Source organism: Sceloporus undulatus, chromosome 1 (genome assembly GCF_019175285.1).
Source record: "Sceloporus undulatus isolate JIND9_A2432 ecotype Alabama chromosome 1, SceUnd_v1.1, whole genome shotgun sequence".
Lineage (NCBI taxonomy): Eukaryota > Metazoa > Chordata > Lepidosauria > Squamata > Phrynosomatidae > Sceloporus > Sceloporus undulatus.
Window position 1 is genome coordinate 211,270,358 of NC_056522.1, and position 19,606 is coordinate 211,289,963.

The window sequence follows — 19,606 nt, forward strand, 5'->3', positions numbered from 1 at the left end:
CCAAAGACAGAGCTTCCAGAGACACTCAGTATTACTTCACACAAATAACTTTTCAGTTCATACCTTTAGCGGTGAGTTAAGTATTGAGTAAACAGGAGATCTACATGCATGTTTGAAATAGCCCATGATAAATATAATGACAAGTAAAGGTACAGGTTATGTTCTTAATCAATGAAGCCATCCTCAGTTCCTAGATATATATGGATTCTAGTATACTTTGAACAAACTGCAGTTGAATAATTGGTCATTCCTAGCTGAAATAAAGGTTTCTGGTGCAAACACAGGATTCTTACAAAAAATAAAATAAAATAATCAGATAAGTAATTGAATTAAAAAGATCAATTCCATAAATTATAGATTTATAAACTTTTAACCACATTGCTCCAAGTAAATTAGAAAGCTAGATCGGTCATTTATTATTTTCATCATAATGTCTGTTACTTTTACTTTGCTCTTCTACAGTTGGCTGCTCCATCTTGACTTGAACTTCTTCAGATGATAGAATGGCTCTATAGTTTAAGATGAATAAACCTAAGCTTGCATATATATCCTCATGAAATGTTTCCATTATTTCATCTTATTGACAGATATTAGTATATTAATACAGTCTTTTGACTATGGACTGTAAACATTTTTTTGCTTTGCTTATAGAGCCAAATAGAGCAACATCATCATTTCTAGGTAAAACAAGCTTTCAGATTATTGGAGGAAATAATATTTAACTTTTTGACTTGCTTAGTTGCTTCCTGATTGCCTAGTAATTCACTGTTGAAAGGAAATGTGGTATTAGCGATTTCCTTTAAAATGACAATATTGGTAGTCCATAGTTTTTGACAGCTGTCATCCTTATTGTTATATCCAGTAAAATTATCTGAGTTAATGATGCCAATTTCTTTTAATATTTTTTGTAAACACCAACAAGATTTAAAATCTCTTTAGGACAGCCCAGTTCAGATTCAGTTATACTGAACAATTCTGAACTGATGTGTAGCCCTTTCAAATGCATGTTTACAGACAGTGATTTTTGCATGGTTCAACTCTGGTAATGGATAGCGCATGTCATCAATAGCTGCTTCTTGTCCAGAAGTGGTCTGATGTGAAAAAGCAGTTATATAATAATTGTTACTGTTGTTATTGTTGTTGTTGCTGTTATTGTTGTTCAAAGTGGTGTCTTTATTGTTCTCCAGTATAGTTTCATCATCAGTGTTGGTAACAGGTATAACTTCTGTGACATCATCTTTATTCATTTTTCTACCTTTTTCTTTCTCTGCACCCTGCTCAGCCTCGCTATCACATTCTTTCCCATTCTTTCCATTTTGTTTGTCCTTTGCTGAATTTTCCGCTTCATTCATTTTCCCTTGCACCATTTTGTTTTCCTCTTTTTTACCTGCATCAGATGTCTTTGTGGTGCTGATATTTGTAGGTTCCTTTCCTTTAGATGCAGGAGTGATAGAGGAGAGGTCACTTGGTTGTGACTCAATCCTTGCATCTTTCTTCCTGTCTTCAGTGTCCCAAAGGCTGTCACCATTTGTTAACTGATGCTGGTTTCTCTCACCCATGGATGGATTTGTACAAGTCCTGGTAATGGCTTCTTTTTCAGAACAGTCTGGGGGCCACTTTGGTTTATTCACTTTAACCTCTTCCTCTATAGAAAATGTTCTTTTGGGTGTTTCCATAGAAGGAGGCCATGTAATGTTTAATTTGCCCTTCTCTGTGTTCTGTTTTAAACTATCACCTGGAGCTTCACAAGCAACTTGCTGACTGGCAGACTGCAAAATCTGATCACTTGCTTTATCCATCTTTGGTAGGGGTGGACTGACTTGTTTAGCACGAACAGAACCAATGTGGCCTTTTTGATCTTTGGAAATCCATAATTCTTTATGTTGCTTGTGTCCAAAGCCTTCATCATAATTTCCTTTGGATTTGAAAAGTTGCTTAAAGTGGGGTTTACAGTATATTTTACCATGGAGAGAAGCATAATTTCCCAAGCTGCCAAATCAAAGAGAAAATATTTTACGGCATGCATCAATCACAAATACTTCAGGAATATCCAATTTTAGTTGACATTTTAAGTACCTATAAATAACAGTGTCTGTAAATACAGCTTTGACTTCTGTCACTTTAGAAAATAAATACTGTAAATAAATATTTTCCATTTAATGTATAATGCCAAGTAGATTAAATAATATTGGGCTGGCTCCAGATTTAGAATAGGCTCACTGAAGAAAGAAGAGAGACCTGAGGTGGCTTTACATTAGATATTTAAGCCAGACATTTTCACATGCTAGTTCTGACTTCCTTTCTGAAAGAATGGAAGAGTAGTGCTTCATCACTACTTTGCCATGTTTTTAAGGAGGCTTGGCTTTGACATTTACAATGAACATTGAGTAGATGAACTTTACATCTACAGTGTAGTCTCACTCTCATCTTCCTCACTGGTGCAGTTTTATTAGCATGCATGCCCTCTTCAGTTTCCACTATAATTCTTCATTTGCCTATGTAAACATTCGTTTGCACAGTCACACTTAATATTAATCACAAATAAAGCCATTTTAAAAATATCCCCCCTTTCCATTTTGAGTACCTATAATTAACAGTAGCTGTAAATACTACTACTGTACCTGAACTCCTATCACTTTAGAAAAGAATTAATAAATATGCTTTATTTAATGTATATTGACAAGCAGATGCTATAATACTGGCTTGGATCCAGATTTAAATAGATTCACTGAAGGAAGAAGTGGGACCTGAGGGGGCTTTACAACAAGTTTTTTTTTTTAAAGCCAGACATTATGTGGTGGCCGTGTTAGTGATGGTGGCGGTGATAGTGATGATAGCTGATATTTTAATTAGTGCTAAAACAATACATTTTACAAATTATTAAAGCAACCATGCAGGAGACACTAAATTAAAATGAGCTTTAGTGCAAGCTAAAAAGTTTATTTTGTTTATTGATTTATGTAGTCAGGATTGTCCCTTTCCCTAACCACAAAGTTTGCTACACTAATTGATGTGGACATAGCATAGTGAAACACCTAAGTGAAGCAAAGTAAAAGAAACAGACAAAAACATAACAGTGTATCCCCTTGATGTGTGGAAAGTATGCCACTGTGTGTAGCTTATAGCAGAAGATAATAGATTGGACAGGAATAAGAGTCAGGGTGGAAATACAAGTTGAGTATCCCGTATCCAAAATGCTTGAGATCAGAAGTGTTTTTTTTGCTCTACAAATTTTGGTATATTTGCAGATATAATGAGATGTTTCATATGCACCTTGGACATGTGGCCTGAAGGTAATTTTATACAATGTGAAGTCAAAGGCTTTCACGGCCAGTGTCCATAGTTTTCTGTGGGTTTTCCAGGCTATATGGCCGCATTCTGGAAGATTTATTCCTGACGTTTCACCTGCATCTGTGGCTGGCATCTTTATTCAGAGGGCGGTGGCATGGAAGTGTGTATGTGTATGTGTGCGCGGCACGCATGCGCCTTGGTTAGGAGGAAATGATTTACATGTTAATCTGTGTGTTGGTCTGTTGTTGAATGACAAGGCCTCACGGGTGGGAGGATATGCGGGAGGATATGTGTGTCTATTTAATTAGCAATCCACTGTCTGCAGGGAATTTTATGCAATATTTTTAATAAGTTTGTGCTACATTGAAAGATCATTAAGCAAAAGTGTAACTAGCTCAGCCACTCATGAAAAAAGTGTTGGACTTTCGAGCACTTCAGATTTTGGATTTTTGGATAAGAGATGCCCAACATATATAACTGAAGTTTCTGTCCCTTCTTTCTTCCTCTAGTCAAGATAGTATCTCTCTCCCTCAATCCTTCCCTTCTTTAATATGTATTGCATATATGAAATTTCTTTCACTGTTCAACTATAAGGATTCCTGTTACTTGACTGAAAATAAAGGGCACATTTAGCTGTGTTCTTATCATTTTGCAAACACAAATAATGGCAAATAACTTTCAAGGGATAGATGAACTCAATACTTTTTGCCATTTTGGTTCTAGCTAGAAGATTTATATCATTGTTTTCATCCAAGGAATGACAAAAATGTAAAATATGGAGAATCAATGTCTTTCTCTTCAAGATGGAGATATTCAGAGACAAAGTGTTTCCAGCTGCAGTTTAATACACATTTCCTTGGGAATGTGAACTGTATCCATTGAGACTTATTTCACAGTGAAAGGCATCTGCCAAGTGATCATTTCTTTGACAGGAAAACCAGATCTTCTGCTTTTTTGATCCAGTATCTTGGGTATCACCCATATGAAAATAGATGCTGGCTATGACAGTATTTGCATGTCAAGTTTTAATTGTTCACTTCATCTTACCTTAATTTACTGCCACAGTGGTGACATCGGAAACATGATTTATGAAAAGTCTGCTTGTCGGCAAGCAGGCACTCCATTGGATAAACCCTCTTTTGACAAAGTAGGCACGTTTCCTTTCCCTGAAGTTGCAGTTTCTAGAAATAAATGAGACAGAGTGTCAGTGCTATGTGTTGTTATTCATTCCCCTATTTTAAACTATGTGCATCACCACTAGAAAAGCTAAAAGTGTTGGCTCACAAATAATTAATGCCTAAGCCTCCCATTTAAATGGCCAAATCAAAGTCAGGTTATATTGAAAACTGTGCTTTCATTTGGGGAGAATAGCCCTTTATATATTCCTTGAAGACACGGACTCTGCTTTATATTCACACTTTATATTTTGTATAAATATATTATATTTAGTATCTATGAATTTAGATTATTCATAATATTTTATGCTGTAGCTATTATGGCCTGAATCCAGTTGTACTAATGCAAGGCCCATTGCACTAGAGTACATGTGTTTCTAGAATTAAGGCGATGGAGGGATCCAGCATTGATTTCTGTTGTATCCTGTTTCTTGCACTACTTGCTTGCACAATTGTTAAATCCAGCAAAGCTATAGGTGTGGAGTTTTTCACTCCCCTAGTGTCTCATTGGATCTAGGCCATAGTTCTGATGGTTATTACATTAGCAAAGTCTAGGACTAAAATCCTGTTTGCTTGTTTTTTCGATTTGTTTTGTTTTACTTTTGATAAATTACTTTTGAATTATTGCTATTATTATATTCATTTATATGTGTGCATTATTTATATGGTGTATTTTTGAGGCTGATATTTTGTTTGAATGCTATACATATATTTTTGATGCTTGGTTTTTGCTTGTGAGCCACTTTGAGCACACCCATGTGACATACAGACATTAAATCATGTCAGATCATGCAGGTTCGTATTAAGGACACCATTATTCTAACTAGAGTAAGTTACTGTTTATTAATATTTGTTAATATTTAGTGAATTTAATATTTATTGAATATCAAATATATTAGCTGAATCCTCTTGGTGCATTATGCCAGCGTAACAGTCTGTTATTCTATCATAGTGCTCTTTTTGAAGGGTTGTCCAGGAAAGACAGGGAAAGTGCAACTGCTGCAGCCTCTTCTAGCTTGTCTGTCTTTCTTCATTAATACCTTTTGCCATCTTGACCACACACTGATTTTGCTTGGCCACATATGTCCCTGTTTTCATCTGTGAAAGGCTGGAGGGTAAGTTTCCATAGCCCTTTTCCTCCTGCCATTGCACCACCACCACTGCCACTTGTGCCATGTAGTTGTGTTGGTGAAGTGCAGCAACAAGATCAAGGTCACTGTAGGTCCATTTGGAAAATGGTGGTCAGAACTGTAAACATCTGAAAGGCAGCTAAGAAACATATATCAGATTTTCCTCTCAATAATAATAGGTTTACATGACCTAGAGCCTTATCACATTACAAAACAAACCTGACAAGCAGTGGCAGAGAAGCATTTTGGGCTTGCTTCTCTGCATAACATCCATTCTCTTCAGATTGTAAAAGCATGGAAGAGGGTAGGAAAAGCATCCCTCTTGTCATGCTGGAAAAATCCATTTGGCAAAAGAGATGCTTTTACAACCCTCTCCCATGCTTTTATGCAGGCCCGTAGCTAGGTTTTTATGGGCCCTGGGGTAGAAAGTAGGGCTCGGTAGGGTGGAGCGTTCACACACTTCCTACTGTGTACTGTGGGCACCATCTTAGCGCACTGCTGTTTGGGGCCCCCCTTTGGCTGGGTGCCCCAGGGTGGTGCCCCAGTTGCCCCAGCCTAGCTATGGACCAAAAGTGAAAAGAATTGCTTCCACATCATTCAGAGAAGCAGTCTGAAAGACGCTTCTCTGGTGCTGCTTGTTGGGTTTGTTTTGTAATGTGATAAGGCTGTATGTATCAGAAGAGATCAAAGAGAGGTATATAGTTTTAGCCACCATTTCTTCTTTCTGCTTAAGCATTTCTTCCATCACAACCCCAGAATCTCAATTTGCTCCAGGCTTCCAGAGCCTCAACATACTGCCTTGCTGTGAGATTCCTCCTATGTTCCCATAGGTCCTTGGTCTAATCCAGCATGACTCCTCCTATGCTCTTAAATATTTCTGTATATTCAATAACACTGTTTTCATCAGTTCTTGGAACAAATATCATTGAACATGCTTTGTTTTGGAAAAATAATATTTGCATAAATATATTTATTTAGTAGAATGACAAATTCATGTAAAGCTTTATATTGTTGTCTTTCTTTGTCACTAGTATTCTGAGTCCCACTATACATAGTGAAATTTTCCTATCACATGTTGAGGAGTGGAACTATACATCTCCTTTGAAAGCTATTGATCTCCACCCTCATGAACAAAACAGAATGAAGTCACACTAAGGTATCTGCTATAGACATACTTTGTTAAGAAGGAAGCTTACACTATTCTCTTTAAAATGAAAGGGAGAAATACAAGATCCCACTATATTTGCCATGCAAAGCCAAAGAACTTCATTCAGTTCCATTCCTCAAATGCAGAACCTGTTACATGTTTTTAAACTTAAGAAAAGAACCATAAAATGCATTTTGTAAGGGGTGTGTGTGTGTGTATAGTGCTTAGGAAAATATTTTCACTATCAGCATTCAAAGAGCATACTAAGTAAACCTAAAACTGTCAGTATTGGTTAGTCACAATCAGCACAATCAGCAAAGGTACATGCTTTTGGAGTGAGACAAAAGGTTCTTGACAGTGAGAAAGAAAGGAAAGAGAAGAAAATACAAGTGGAAAAATGTTAGCTGGAGTTATGTTCACCCTTCTAGTTACATATTAGTTGTGCCAAAAAAAATGTTACCATGGTTCCATTCCTTTAATGCTGTTAAAAACTTCCTTCACGTCTTGCATGCTTATTTACCACTAATAAACTCTGCTTCCTCATGGAAGCTGCTTCTCACTTCTGCTTCAGCAGCTTCTGACATGGTGTAGCCAAGGCTTTTAAATACTCGCTCGCTCTCTTGCCAAGTCTTCTGAAAATTCCTTAGCAGCTCATCTGGTGAATCACCAGCAGAAATATCCAAGATGTGCCCTGAGATTACATCTTCATATGTCGGAGGCGCACGCTTGAAGCCAAAGCTGCCTGACTGCATCCCATCTGTGCCTCGTGAAGTGGAAGTGGAGGTTCTTGATTCAACTATCGTGTTCTCAAATGAGTCCATGCTGGAAGAACATTCATTGCATGACTTTGTGTCAAAACACACTGTGGGTTCAAATGAATGCTCTTTAACAACACATTGCTTTTGCTTGTAGGTTTTGTTTTCCTTGGGTTCTCTTTGTCGCTTGCTTGGAGACTTCTGGAAATGTTCTTTTTGCTTTTCAGGCTCCTGAGAAGTGTGGCCAAATCCACTCTTGCTAAACCTATGCCTTTCTTCCTTAATTTGGCCACTGATTATACCATTTTCTACATACCTATTCTGGGATAGCACCTCCATTTTTGGCTTATCATTAAACATTTCTATGAGTATGTCTTTTTTATCCTCACTTTCATTTACCAGTTTTTCAGGTACCTCTGGTTCCTTTCTTATGTGAATCATCTGTTCAGATGCTTCATACCTATGCACAAGCCCTTTGGGATCAGACTTGGGAATCTCAAACTTTTGAGTAAAACAAACAGAGCCTACATTTTGTCCTTGTGGCCCTGAGCCTTCTGGAATGTTCCCTCTCTTTTGGGAGATGTGCATTTTGTTTGTTTCAGATTCTTCGTGAGTTTCTTTAGTTTTCTTCACTGTGCCAGCAGTTACATGTGATTCATTTACAGGGGTCATTTTTGAAGACAAAACATCAGGTTGACGTGTGTCAATCTTGATTTGCCGACGGAGTGTTGCAGGAGATTTAACAATCTCTGATCTTTTCTCTATGATAGGAATTGGGGTTACTGATCTAGTTTGTGTTGCCCCTTGAGACAGTTTCACTGTTGTGTCTTTCAGCTTGGCAAGCTGCTCTGAACGGCTTCTTGGAGGAGAGGGAGAGGGGCAAGGGGCTGACTGTTGATGTATCTTGGATGTTGGTGTAGCACTTCTGGGGGGAGGTGATGGTGGAACTGGAGTGCTTTCCCTTTGGACCGGAGACAAGACCTCCCTGAGAGGGGATTCAATACGCCTGGATTCAATTGTGATGTATGTCGGTGAGGGTGCTCGTGTCCTTAGGGATGGTGAAGCTGTTCTGATTTCTGAAAATCTCTGTGCACTGACTATCTGATTTATTTCTTGATGGGCCATTGTGTCTCCGATTGTCTCTTTAATCTTCTGTGAGCCTTTCATGGTAAAGCCTATGCTGTCTTTAGCTAGTTTCTGTGATGGTCCACCAATGTGAAGAGAGTCCTTTCTAGATTTCAGAGGTTTCATGGAAATCATGGCTGTCTGGATGGCATCTTCACATGATTCAAGCATTTTGGCAGCTTGCTCCTTAACAATCAATAATTCTTCTTTCATCTTCTCTACATTATTCTGTTGTGCAATGTAGGTTAAGCTTTCTTTCTTTTCTTGTTCTATCAGCCAGTCTGGTATAACATTTATGAATGCCTGAAATATTTTGATCCCATTTTTATTTGGCTCTGTTTCAAACTCTTTCACTCTAGATAACACCTGCTGTACCTCCTCACGTTTCCTCAAAAACTCTAATATATCTACTGGGCTTTTCTCATTGCTTTGTGGCAATCCTCTTGGTAAACTGGATGATAATGGTTTTTTTGGTGTAAACTCTTGTATTGGCTCTGTTGTTTTCAGAAGGCCTTTTTTCTGATGGGTTGTTGTTTCCCTAGCACGTTCTTTTTGGTTTAGGCTACAACTTTCCTGGGACAGTTTATTTTGCTTGTTTTTCTCCCAAAGAAGAGTTTTCCCTTGTTCAGGCATCTGTGCATCTTGGTGTATATCAATTATCTTTTGCTTGACCATTTTTTCTGATTTATTGCTAACCTCTTCTTGATTTCGTTGAACTGTTACTTTTTCTTCTTTAGGGAAAACAATTACTCGACTCTGTTTTCCTTCCATAACTGAAGAGAGTTTTTCTTGTTTAATTTTACCTTTCTCATTTTCCTGCCTTTGAACTAACCTCTGTTTCACTTCACTGGATTCTTTGTCCTTTACTTCTTTCTTTCTTTCTGTGTACTTTAAAAGTGGCTTTTCCAGGCACATCTCATCAACATTCACAAGACTATTCGATTTTGCAGTCTTCTGCTTTTTGACGGTAGAACTGCTTATGTTTTCTTTCTGTTTTTCATGAATTTGTTGTTTCTGAATACTAGCTCCCTCTTGGTTTTTGAGCACCACAGAATCCTTGTGGATTTCATGTAAGCTTTGATCTAAAGGTGGAAGCTTGATGGTTTTGACTTTGAAAGTAGGGGACACTGTTTTAGCTTTTGACATATGCAATTGCTCCTCATTTTGGTATTGCTCTCTCTTGTGGATAGTATGTTCTCTCTGGGCCTCTACCTTCTGGGAAGATTTACTATGTTTAGTAAGGTTTTGTAAATCATGCACTGTTGTTTTTTTACTGTGCTCTTCTGCTGAGATTTTAAAAATGTCTTGAGACTGATCTGCTGCTGCTACTTTTGGCATAGGCTGTGGTTCATCAGCTTGGGACCTTCCCACTTGGGCCTTGCTGTGACATTCAGGCTCAGTGGGCATCTCTGACGTGGCAGAGAACAATATCCCTTGCAGAGGGGTTTGATGCAGTTCTTCTAGATTTAGGACTGGATTACATGTTTCTGACTCTTTCTGAACAGAACTTCCCCAGGTTTCACTGTTTCTTCTCATAACTGTCAGAGAAACATCTTTGGCTTGGTTTTGCTCTATCTCTTCCCTTTGCTGTCTGTATCGTTCTTCTGCAATCATTAAAGGAGTTTTAAATTTTCGTACGTAAGGCTTAGGTTTTGTTTGTGTTGCCTCTAATGGAAGAGAAGGAGACCTAACCAATGGAAATGCAACTGTTCTTTTCATTGGCAGTGTCTTCAGCTTGATTGCTTCTGTAACTGACGAAGGCCTTATAACCTCTTCAACTTTTGTGCAGACTTCCTCTTTCTTTTCATGGCTAACAGTCTTCATCATCATTGTGCTTTCTGTCTTTTCTTCCACCATTTTCATAGTATCATTTTGTGTGTTTATCTGAACAACATTTGGCTGTATTTTTCTAGGTGTTCTAGGCTGGCTTGTTTCTAAATCTTTCTGCGGTTTCATCTGTTGGCGTTGCCGGATGTATGGGCCTCTGCTCCCTTTAAGACTGTCATGATGTTGAACTGATGCTTGTAATGTTTTGTCAAGATGTTTGAGGAAATTATCTTTCTTTTCTTTGGGATGGGGAACAGTTGAGGGTTGAGGAAGAGGTGAGGGAGATGGAACACAAGCCAGTTCACTTTCATCTTTGTCTTCTACTGGGGGCGGTGTGGGAGGAAAATGCTCACCCTCCATTTTGCCCTGCCCTATGGGTGGTGGAGGTGAAGGAAAACTTTGCCTGTCAGAAGCCATCATGAAATGAGTTAGAGGAGGAGGTGGTGGTGGCAGAGGTAATTCAGCATCGGAGGAAGTGACTGAAACCGGAGGTGAAGGAGGAGGTGGCGGCGGGGGTGGAGAATCAATGTCTGACCTATCCAGGCCCTTAGGATTCTTGATCAGATTTACTGGATTTCCCCCCATAACCTTGAACTCTGACTGTGCAGCTTCTACTTTAGCCTTTCCCCTGAACCTCAGCATGGATTTCTCCTTTTGCTGGACAACATTACACTTTTGTTTCCTTTCAGCTTCTTTAAATTGGCTGTGCATTTCCTGTGTGGCTCTGACTTTTTGATCAGATTTTATATTTTGTTCTGATGCCATGGAAACCTCAGCTTGGATTGCCTTAACATTATTTTTCTTCTCTTTGCAAACCTCCTTTGAATCCTGAGATTGTTTTTTATCATGTTGCATCTCTTGTGTTTGAAAATGGCCAGCTGCTTTGGAACTCATGCAGGTTGACATGTTGACCAGTTCCTCTGCTTCTCTGTGACTGGAGCTATGATCACATGTTGACAGTGTTGATTTTTCTTTTGTCTCCTCTTGATGGTTTGTGTCAAAACATTTCTCATATTTACTTTCATGAAATATATTATGTTTCTTTCCAGTCATTTGTTTTGCGGACTGTACAAAACTGGATGAAGTGTCTTTCCTCATCATTCTGCTCGCCTCTGATTTTTCCATTCTTTCCTTCTTTTGAACATTGCTATAAAAAGCAGATTGATCAATCATATATTGATCTGTATGACACTTTGCTTCTCCTTTGCCAATGTTATGTTCTCTGATGTTACCTATAGACTTATCTCCTTTTTCCATGACTTTGTATTGGGAACTAGATAAGCCCTTCACATTTTTCTTATCTGCTGGATGTGCCTTGGTGCTCTCTTTCTGATCCAGATGGATTGCTCTCGTACCTTCAGAGAGGATGCTCTCTTGTTCAAACTTCATCCCTGCATGATGTTTCTTATGAGAGTTTATATTATTTTGTAAACTGTCATTTATACTAATTTCATGTTTGACTAACTGTTGAGATGGATTAAACAGATTCTTGTTGGTCTGTTTCAAATTTCTATGAGTGGCTGCTTGGTGCTGTAGTGTTTTTCTTTCTGCTGAACCTTCCAGAAAGCTCCCTTCCATTGTCTGATTCTCTCTGCTGTCTATTTCCTCTCTAGCTACTTCCTTGAAAGACTGCTGAGCTGCTTTTAAAGACCTCAATGTGGACTCAAGGTCACCTTGAACAACCTCTTCTCTCAAGATTACATTTTTTGTGTGTCTTGCTCTCTCCAGAGATTCAATAGCCTGCTTAATATCACCTGGAATGACATCAGGTTTTTCTGTTTCTTTCAGCTGATGAGCTGATTCTTTAAGAGACTTCAGAGTTGCAAGGATGTCAGCTTTTATAATTTCTTCCTTCTCTGTAACAGTTGTTTGATTTATGGCCTGGCTGAGGGAATTTAAAGCTGCCTTCAAATCGCCTTTTATAATTTCTTCTTTGCATACATGACAAGATGTAGTCTGTGGTTCAGTCATAAAGATTTTAACTGCATTACATACATCTCCAGGGATGATATCAGCTTCATTAACTGTCCGTTGAATATTGGACTTCTTTTTCTTAAGTAACAGCTTTGTCCCTTCAACATCACCACCAATTATTTCTTCCTCCTCATCTTCTTGATTCCTTCTGGAAAATGTTTCATTTGTCCCTGTCAGGAGGTGTTTCAGATAATCCAGAGCTCCAGCCTCTATGCATGTTGTAAAAAACTGAACATTGCCCCTTTCAGAGTCATCTATTTTAGGTCTTTCTAATATTTCATTATTCATGGCAGAAGAGAGAAGGCTGTGAATTGTACGTTTTACATCACCACTAATAATTTCATCTTGCTTAATGTTATTATCATCCTTTTTGTGAAAAAGAGAATAGACTGTCATGTTAATGTCACCCCTCTCATTTTCCTGAATTAAAATTCCATGTTTTACAGAGCTATCCTTACTAAACAGGTTTTTAATGGCTTGCTGTATATCACCTCTCACCACCTCTTCCTTTTCAATATGAACATCTGTTGATCTATTCAGCAACTGCTGTTTGGTCAAATTCACATTGCCCTTTTCATCTTCATTTACTTTACTTTCCCTTTCAACAGTGCTGGGTTTGGACAGCAAGTTCAACATGATGTTGGCTAAGTCTCCTTTAATAACCTCTTCTTTTTGTATTTCAGGAGTCTCCTGGTTCATCAGTTTATATTTTGCCATTCTGACATCTCCAATTTCATCTGACTCCAAGATAATTCCATGTGTTTCTACGACCTTGTGAGAATAAAGTTCCTTTAAAGTTTCCTTCACACTTTTCCCAATGATTTCTTCCTTTTCAACTTTACTTTCATTGAATTCATGGAAAGGAGTTGTTTCAAAGAGCCATGTTGTGGTTTTAACGTCTGCCTGTGGAATTTCCTCTTTATCTATTTTTGTATCGCTTTCATCAGTTTCCTTAATGGAGTCTAGCGGCTGGTTTTCAAAAAGCCACACTGCATGCTGAACATCACCTTCTTGCACCTCCTCCTTTGTTACTGTCTTGACATCTTTATACTCTGATTCCTCTCCTCTGATCTCATCTATGGTATGGGTTTCAAACAGCCAAGTTGATGTCTTAACATTGCCATGCTGTATTTCACTGACACTCACTGTCCTTACATACATGCTTTCTTGGGCTTCTTCAGACTCAAATAATTTCTTGCTTGCTTTCACATCACCACCCTGAACACTGTCAACTGTGGGAACAATTGTTTTTTCCTCATCAGAAATGGTGTCTAATGGCTGTGTTTCAAATCTGTATCTGACTGAACTAACATCTCCTTTCTGAATATCTTCTTGGGTGACTGATTTTATAACATATACATTGTCTGTTTTGTTTATTGATTCTAGAGGCTTTGTTTCAAACAGCCAGCGAGTCCCACGTACATCTCCATGAATGACTTCTTCCTTTTTAACAGTAGTCACCTCATGATAATACCCTTCTCTGTCCTGAATTGCATAAAGTGGTTGGGTCTCAAAGAGCATTCTGTAGCTTTTCACATCTCCTTTTGTTATTTTATCTTCACTAACAGTTTTATTGGTGTTTATATCTCCAGAAGAGTCATCTTTAATCTGATCCAAAGAAAAAGTCTCAAAGATAAAGCATCCTTTTCTCACATTTCCACCCTGTATGTCTGTCACAGTTTTTACTGAGGTTCTGTCTTCTTCATACTCTGTTATTTCATCCAGAGACTGGTTTTCAAAAAGCCAACAACAACGCAAAACATCCCCTTTCTGTATGTCTTCATGCTGTAAGGTTTTAATTTTCTTCAAAACCTCTTCTGAACTGGAATTTATGGAGTCTAATGACTGGTTCTCAAATTTATACCTCATGGTAGAAACATCTCCAGGCTGGATATCAATTTCTACAACCCGCTTGATTTCTTTACCTTCTTCTCCTTGTATGTTTTCTAGCTTCTCTGTTTCAAAAACGAAACATGCTGTGCGGACATCACTGCCCTGAATGTTCTCCTGCTCCACTGTGTGCAGTTTTATGGCTGTTTCTGAGTCTTCCCCTATTGCATCGAGTGGCTGGGTTTCAAAAAGCCATGTGCAGGTTTTGACATCTCCTTTCTGGATCTCTTCACTATCAGACACTACTGTTTCTTTGTCATACAGAGTTTCCATTGGTTGTGTTTCAAATAGCCACTTGCACGTTTTCACATCCCCCTTGACAACTTCTGTTGTCTTGGACTCTGTTTCACTTTCTTCATCTTCGACATGAGTAAAATGTTTGATGGAGTCAAGAGGCTGAGTTTCAAACAGCCACTTTGCTGTTTTGACATCACCTGACTGTACTTCTTGTGAAGATATCCCTTTGATAATCTCAATTTTTTCAACACTCTCATCAAACTGATCAATGGGCCTGGTTTCAAATAGCCACCTGCAGTTTCTGACATCCCCCCTAATTATCTCCTCTTGTCGAATTGTTTTAACTTTGTGATATTTCCCAAGTCTATCCTGAATTGCATACAATGGAGTTGTTTCAAAAACAGCTTTATTTAATTTGACTGCACCTTGCATTACACCTTCAACTTGAATTTTATACGAGTCATCCTGTTTCCTTAAATGGCATGTTTCAAATACATGTCTACAGCTGCTTACATCTCCCTTGTCAATTTCCTCCAGTTGCACAGTTCTTACAAATTCTTTTCTTTCCTCTCCAATCTGTTCAAGAGGCTTAGTCTCAAAAATCCATTTTTGATGCCTCACATCCCCTTTCTCTTCCTCAGTGGCCTCCATTTTTGGAAGTTTTCCAACATCTGGGCTGTCTTTTAGCATATCCATTGGCAATGTTTCAAATAGGTGTTTAGTGGTATTTACATCCCCTCCTATTATTTCTTCTGATTGCAAAGGATTGGTATCTTCATTTTCTTTCAGGGTATCAAGAGGCTGAGTTTCAAAAAGCCAACATTTTCTGCAGACATCTGTGCCTAGAATGGCTTCTTTCTCCACAATCGTTTCTTCAGATTCCTCTTTAATAGTATCCAAAGGCTGGGTTTCAAATAACCATTTTGCCCTGCCCACTTCACCTTTGATGCTTTCCTCCATGGAGATTCCACGGACAACTTTGATTTCCGTGGACTCTTTGTTGATCATGTCTAGAGGCTGTGTTTCAAACATCCAGCGTACAGTTCTGACATCTCCTCTCTCCAGATCTTCCCTATGGACAGTTTTAATCTCTAGCATTTGGCCTAAATTGTTTCTAATAACATACATTGGTAGGGTTTCAAAATGTCTTATACTTCTCTTCACATCCCCTTTAATCTCCTTTAGTTCTGATCTAAGCTGCAGCAACTTAGTTTCATCCACCGAATAAAGCTGCCCCAGGCTATCCAGATGCTGCATTTCAAACATGTACTTCACTGTTTTGACATCTCCACCAGTGATCTCCTTGATACAGGTTTCATCAGATTCTTGTTCTTTTTCATGGTGAATTTTATTCATTGAGTCTAATGCCTGAGTTTCAAACATCCAAGTGGCCGTGCGGACATCTCCACAAGCTAGTTCAGGAACTCTGTCAGCACTTTCTGGGTCCTCTGAAGGATGTGCACCCAATGAATCTATGGGCTGTGTTTCAAACATCCAAGTAGTATACTTAACGTCTCCACCTGCAATTATTTCTTGATCTGCGATGCTTTTAACATCATTTGGATCAGGAGATTCATCTCTGATTGAATCCAGGGGCTGATTCTCAAAGATCCACCTCATAGACTGGACCTCCCCTTTTAGAATTTCATCCCATTCCAAATACTCCCTTTCTGGGCTCATGCACTTTTGAGGGCTGCTTTCTGAATTTTCAAAGATGGACCGAGCCTGACGTACATCTCCTGCTAGCGAGCTTTCTGTTTCAGTAGTGCTACTCGACACTATCTCAGAAATATCATTGAAGTAATCTTTTTCCAGATTCTTTCTCAATTCTGGATGAATATGCTTGTATAAACGCTTCAATTCATAAAGGTTTCTTTGCTTAGAATACAAATCTTTGGGGAGGGGTTGCTTTGATAGAGAGGGAGAGGGTTCAGGGGACTGGGAAAACTCTGTCATTTCAGATGGCGCCTGTAGTAAGTCTGGAGATGGTGGAGGAGGAAATTCCTCTGTACTTCCATACTTAGGAGAGGTGTAGCAGGCTGCTGCTGAGGCAGCAGATCTGTACTCGGTTTTCCTCACCATGTACGCTTCCTGGTGTCTGCTTGTAGAAACAGCTTCAGCAGAAGAGGAAACGGCTGAAGAAGGCCAGACCATTTCTTGACACTCCTTTTCAATCTTTAGGAGACAAAATTGGTTTTATTTTATTTTATTTTAAAAAATAGGGTCATAATGTTGTATCCATTCTATGTGTGCAATTCAACCCTTCACACTACTAAACAGTTGGAGTTTAAGGGAAATCAGATCCTCTTTTATCTATCCCAAAATAATGCTAGGGCACAACAGGGTGATTCAACACAGTCTCTGAATGATAACTGAGGTAATTCATTTATAGTTTTCACTTCGGCAATTAGCTAATTTATATTTATAATATTTAATTTATCTGCCTGACAGTGGACCTACATTGCATTCCAAGACCGTCTGGATATTGCCTGTATTTCATATTAACAGGTGTTGCAGTCATAGCTTTACACTCACTATAAGAGCTAAAATGTACAGAAGAAAGAGCGTACACCCAGGGAAAAAGAATTGAACAAGTACAAAAAAGCAAGGATGCTTTAAAGAAAAGTGCAGTACTTTAGGTGGATATTCATTAAAGAATGTGTTTAGGGGTGTTACAATATACCAGATTATTTCTGTTATATGCAGTTTAACATATAGTCTAACCAGTTGCTTACTGGACAACAGTTCAATGCTATGAATCAGTATGCTGGTGCATTGGTTCATGAGGCCACATTTAAATGATTTAAATTTTAGCATGATGCTCAAATAGGTATACTGGAAGACAGAAATACAGGAACACAATCTTGTCCCTGTCATGAGATATCCTGCCTCCAAGCAATGTCTGCAGTCAAAGAAAAAGTCTCTCTCCAGCCTTATTATGTCTTTGCAGCAGAGGCTGGGCCGGAAGAACAACTGGGTACTCAAGAGATCAGAAGATGCTTTAAAGCAGTGGTTCCCAAACTTTGGTCCTCTGTGTGTTTTGGACTTCAGCTCCCAGATGCTCCAGCCAGCTTGGCCAACCTTCAGAAATTATGGGAGATGAAATCCAAAACATCTGGAATACCAGAGTTTGGGAACCACTGCTTTAAAAGATTTCTTGGTAGCAACCATAGTACTAGACTAACCTGCTACCACTAAAATGGCTCCAAAGGACTGGGGGATAAATCAGCCCTTTGCCAAAGACATCAGTTGTTTACTAACAATCAAGTTGTAGGCATAATCTAAAACAATGAATGGATAAGATATACTTAATCTGGATCTACAGCAACTGCAGCTTATAAAGGAATTTTAGCTGTACAATAAAAATGATAGCAATTCAGTATTGCTTAGAGACGGAGGGTTCCCTTTTCCAAATCACTGACCTTGATCTGTTTTGCAGGCGTTCCACTCTCTCGGCCAGAAAGAAATGTCTTTCCTTGGGCTGTTTTTTCAAAGTGCTGTTTTAAGGATTGTGCAGAAATCTTTGGAATCTCCTCATTCATGGCAGCATTGACCTCTGTAACATGAAAAGAAAGCTGAAATGGTTATTTCAGGATGGTACTTTTATTTAAATTTTTTAAAAAAATTGTTAGTCACTGTTGATGGATTTCCTGGAGGCACTTTGCTTCATCTGTGGCAGATGGCTAGACTTCCTTCCTTCCTTGAGTCATGTGGAGCTTTCTGTTCTTAGAGACAACTTGGTGGGGCTCACCTTCCTTGCTTGAGGCTCCATATAGGCTAGGACCCAAAGAACTACCAACACCACCAAGCAGTGCAATTCAGGCTGCCTCTGCACTGCAGCAATAATGCAGTTTGACAGTGCTTTAGCTGCTATGGCTCAATGCTATGGAATTCTGGGAAGTGTAGTTTTGTGAGATGTTTAGCCTTCTCTGTCAGAGAGCTCTGGTGCCCCCACAAACTACCAATCCCAAATTGCACAGGATGGAGCCATGGCAATTAAAGCAGTATCAAACTGGATTATTTCTGCAGTGTGGATGCAGCCTTTGTTGAACTATAGCATGGCCACTGTTCAAATTATTACATGCTTAGCTCTCCATTTGAAAGCAGTAGAACCTCTGTGCTGAATTTTGGGTGGATGCTACCTTTTGTGTACACATATACAACAGAATTTTCTCTATGAACCGCTGTTATCTTTTCCCTTTGTCTTCCAGTAGATTCTTACCTGGTTTATCAGCACTCTGAGTAACATTAGAAGTCTTCTTAATCTCAGTGGATTCTTGCTCTTGATGAGAAACCTGGATAAAATATATATATATATATTTCAGCACAAATTCAACCAGTTCACCAGGAATCTGTCTATCTGCACTATCTGTCCTGTGTTTTCTGAGATCCTGGGGTGCAAAGAAACAAACTTTATGAAGGGAACAGTTTGATTCTATCTGATTCTTTGCTGAAGCTGGCAACCAGGTGGGGAGATTGTGTGGCCTTCCAGAAGTTTGTTGGACTGCAAATTACAGAATCTCTGGCTAGTGAGAAGGAGAAAGAGGAATAGTAGTAGTAGTAGTAGTAGTAGTAATAATAATAATAATAGGTGCAGTCCAAAACATCAAGGGGGTTACTTGATTCTCACCGAAGTGCTACATTAGAGAGTCTATTGTTATCAGTGAACTAGGAGATCTGCAGCTGAAATGTACCACTGCCAAAAACTCACAAATAGACCCAGTCAAGACTGAATTAAATGATAAAAACACACACTTACCTAGAGTAAGCAGAAATTGGAAAAGTAGGTTCCACTGAAAAAGTTAGTAGTCAGAAGTAAGTCCCACTGTGTTCCATGTGAACTGACATCCTAGCAAGTGTGCTTAGGATTTAGAACATCAGCAGCTGAATATGGAATAGTTTGCATAAATGCAGCACTAAAAATTTAGCAGTACAACTTTCTTTTCTTGTGTACACTTTGGTTTATGATGTAGACCAGAGAAATATTTCAGCAGTTGTTTGTATGGGCATGGATGGGCAAAGTGTAACTGTAGGGCCACATGTGTATGCCCCCAT

At 38.8% G+C, this 19,606-nt stretch overlaps 1 protein-coding gene across 2 annotated transcripts in view; it reads right to left on the reverse strand.

Moving 5' to 3' along the window:
• Nucleotides 1-1,851: 1,851 nt before the first annotated feature.
• The window catches only part of XIRP2 (xin actin binding repeat containing 2), a 96,698-nt gene continuing 78,943 nt past the window's right edge, over nucleotides 1,852-19,606 (reverse strand). Inside the window, exons 5-9 of one of the 2 annotated variants that reach the window (XM_042473029.1) lie at nucleotides 18,774-18,846; nucleotides 17,974-18,107; nucleotides 7,264-16,726; nucleotides 4,339-4,472; nucleotides 1,852-1,989 (exon numbers count right to left, since the gene is read on the reverse strand). In XM_042473029.1, the coding sequence (XP_042328963.1) occupies nucleotides 4,378-4,472; nucleotides 7,264-16,726; nucleotides 17,974-18,107; nucleotides 18,774-18,846 (9,765 nt within the window). In that variant the 3' untranslated portion in view covers nucleotides 1,852-1,989; nucleotides 4,339-4,377. Of the gene's footprint in view, nucleotides 1,990-4,338; nucleotides 4,473-7,255; nucleotides 16,727-17,973; nucleotides 18,108-18,773; nucleotides 18,847-19,606 lie in introns of those variants that run through there. The other variant, XM_042473020.1, reaches the window with a different exon arrangement.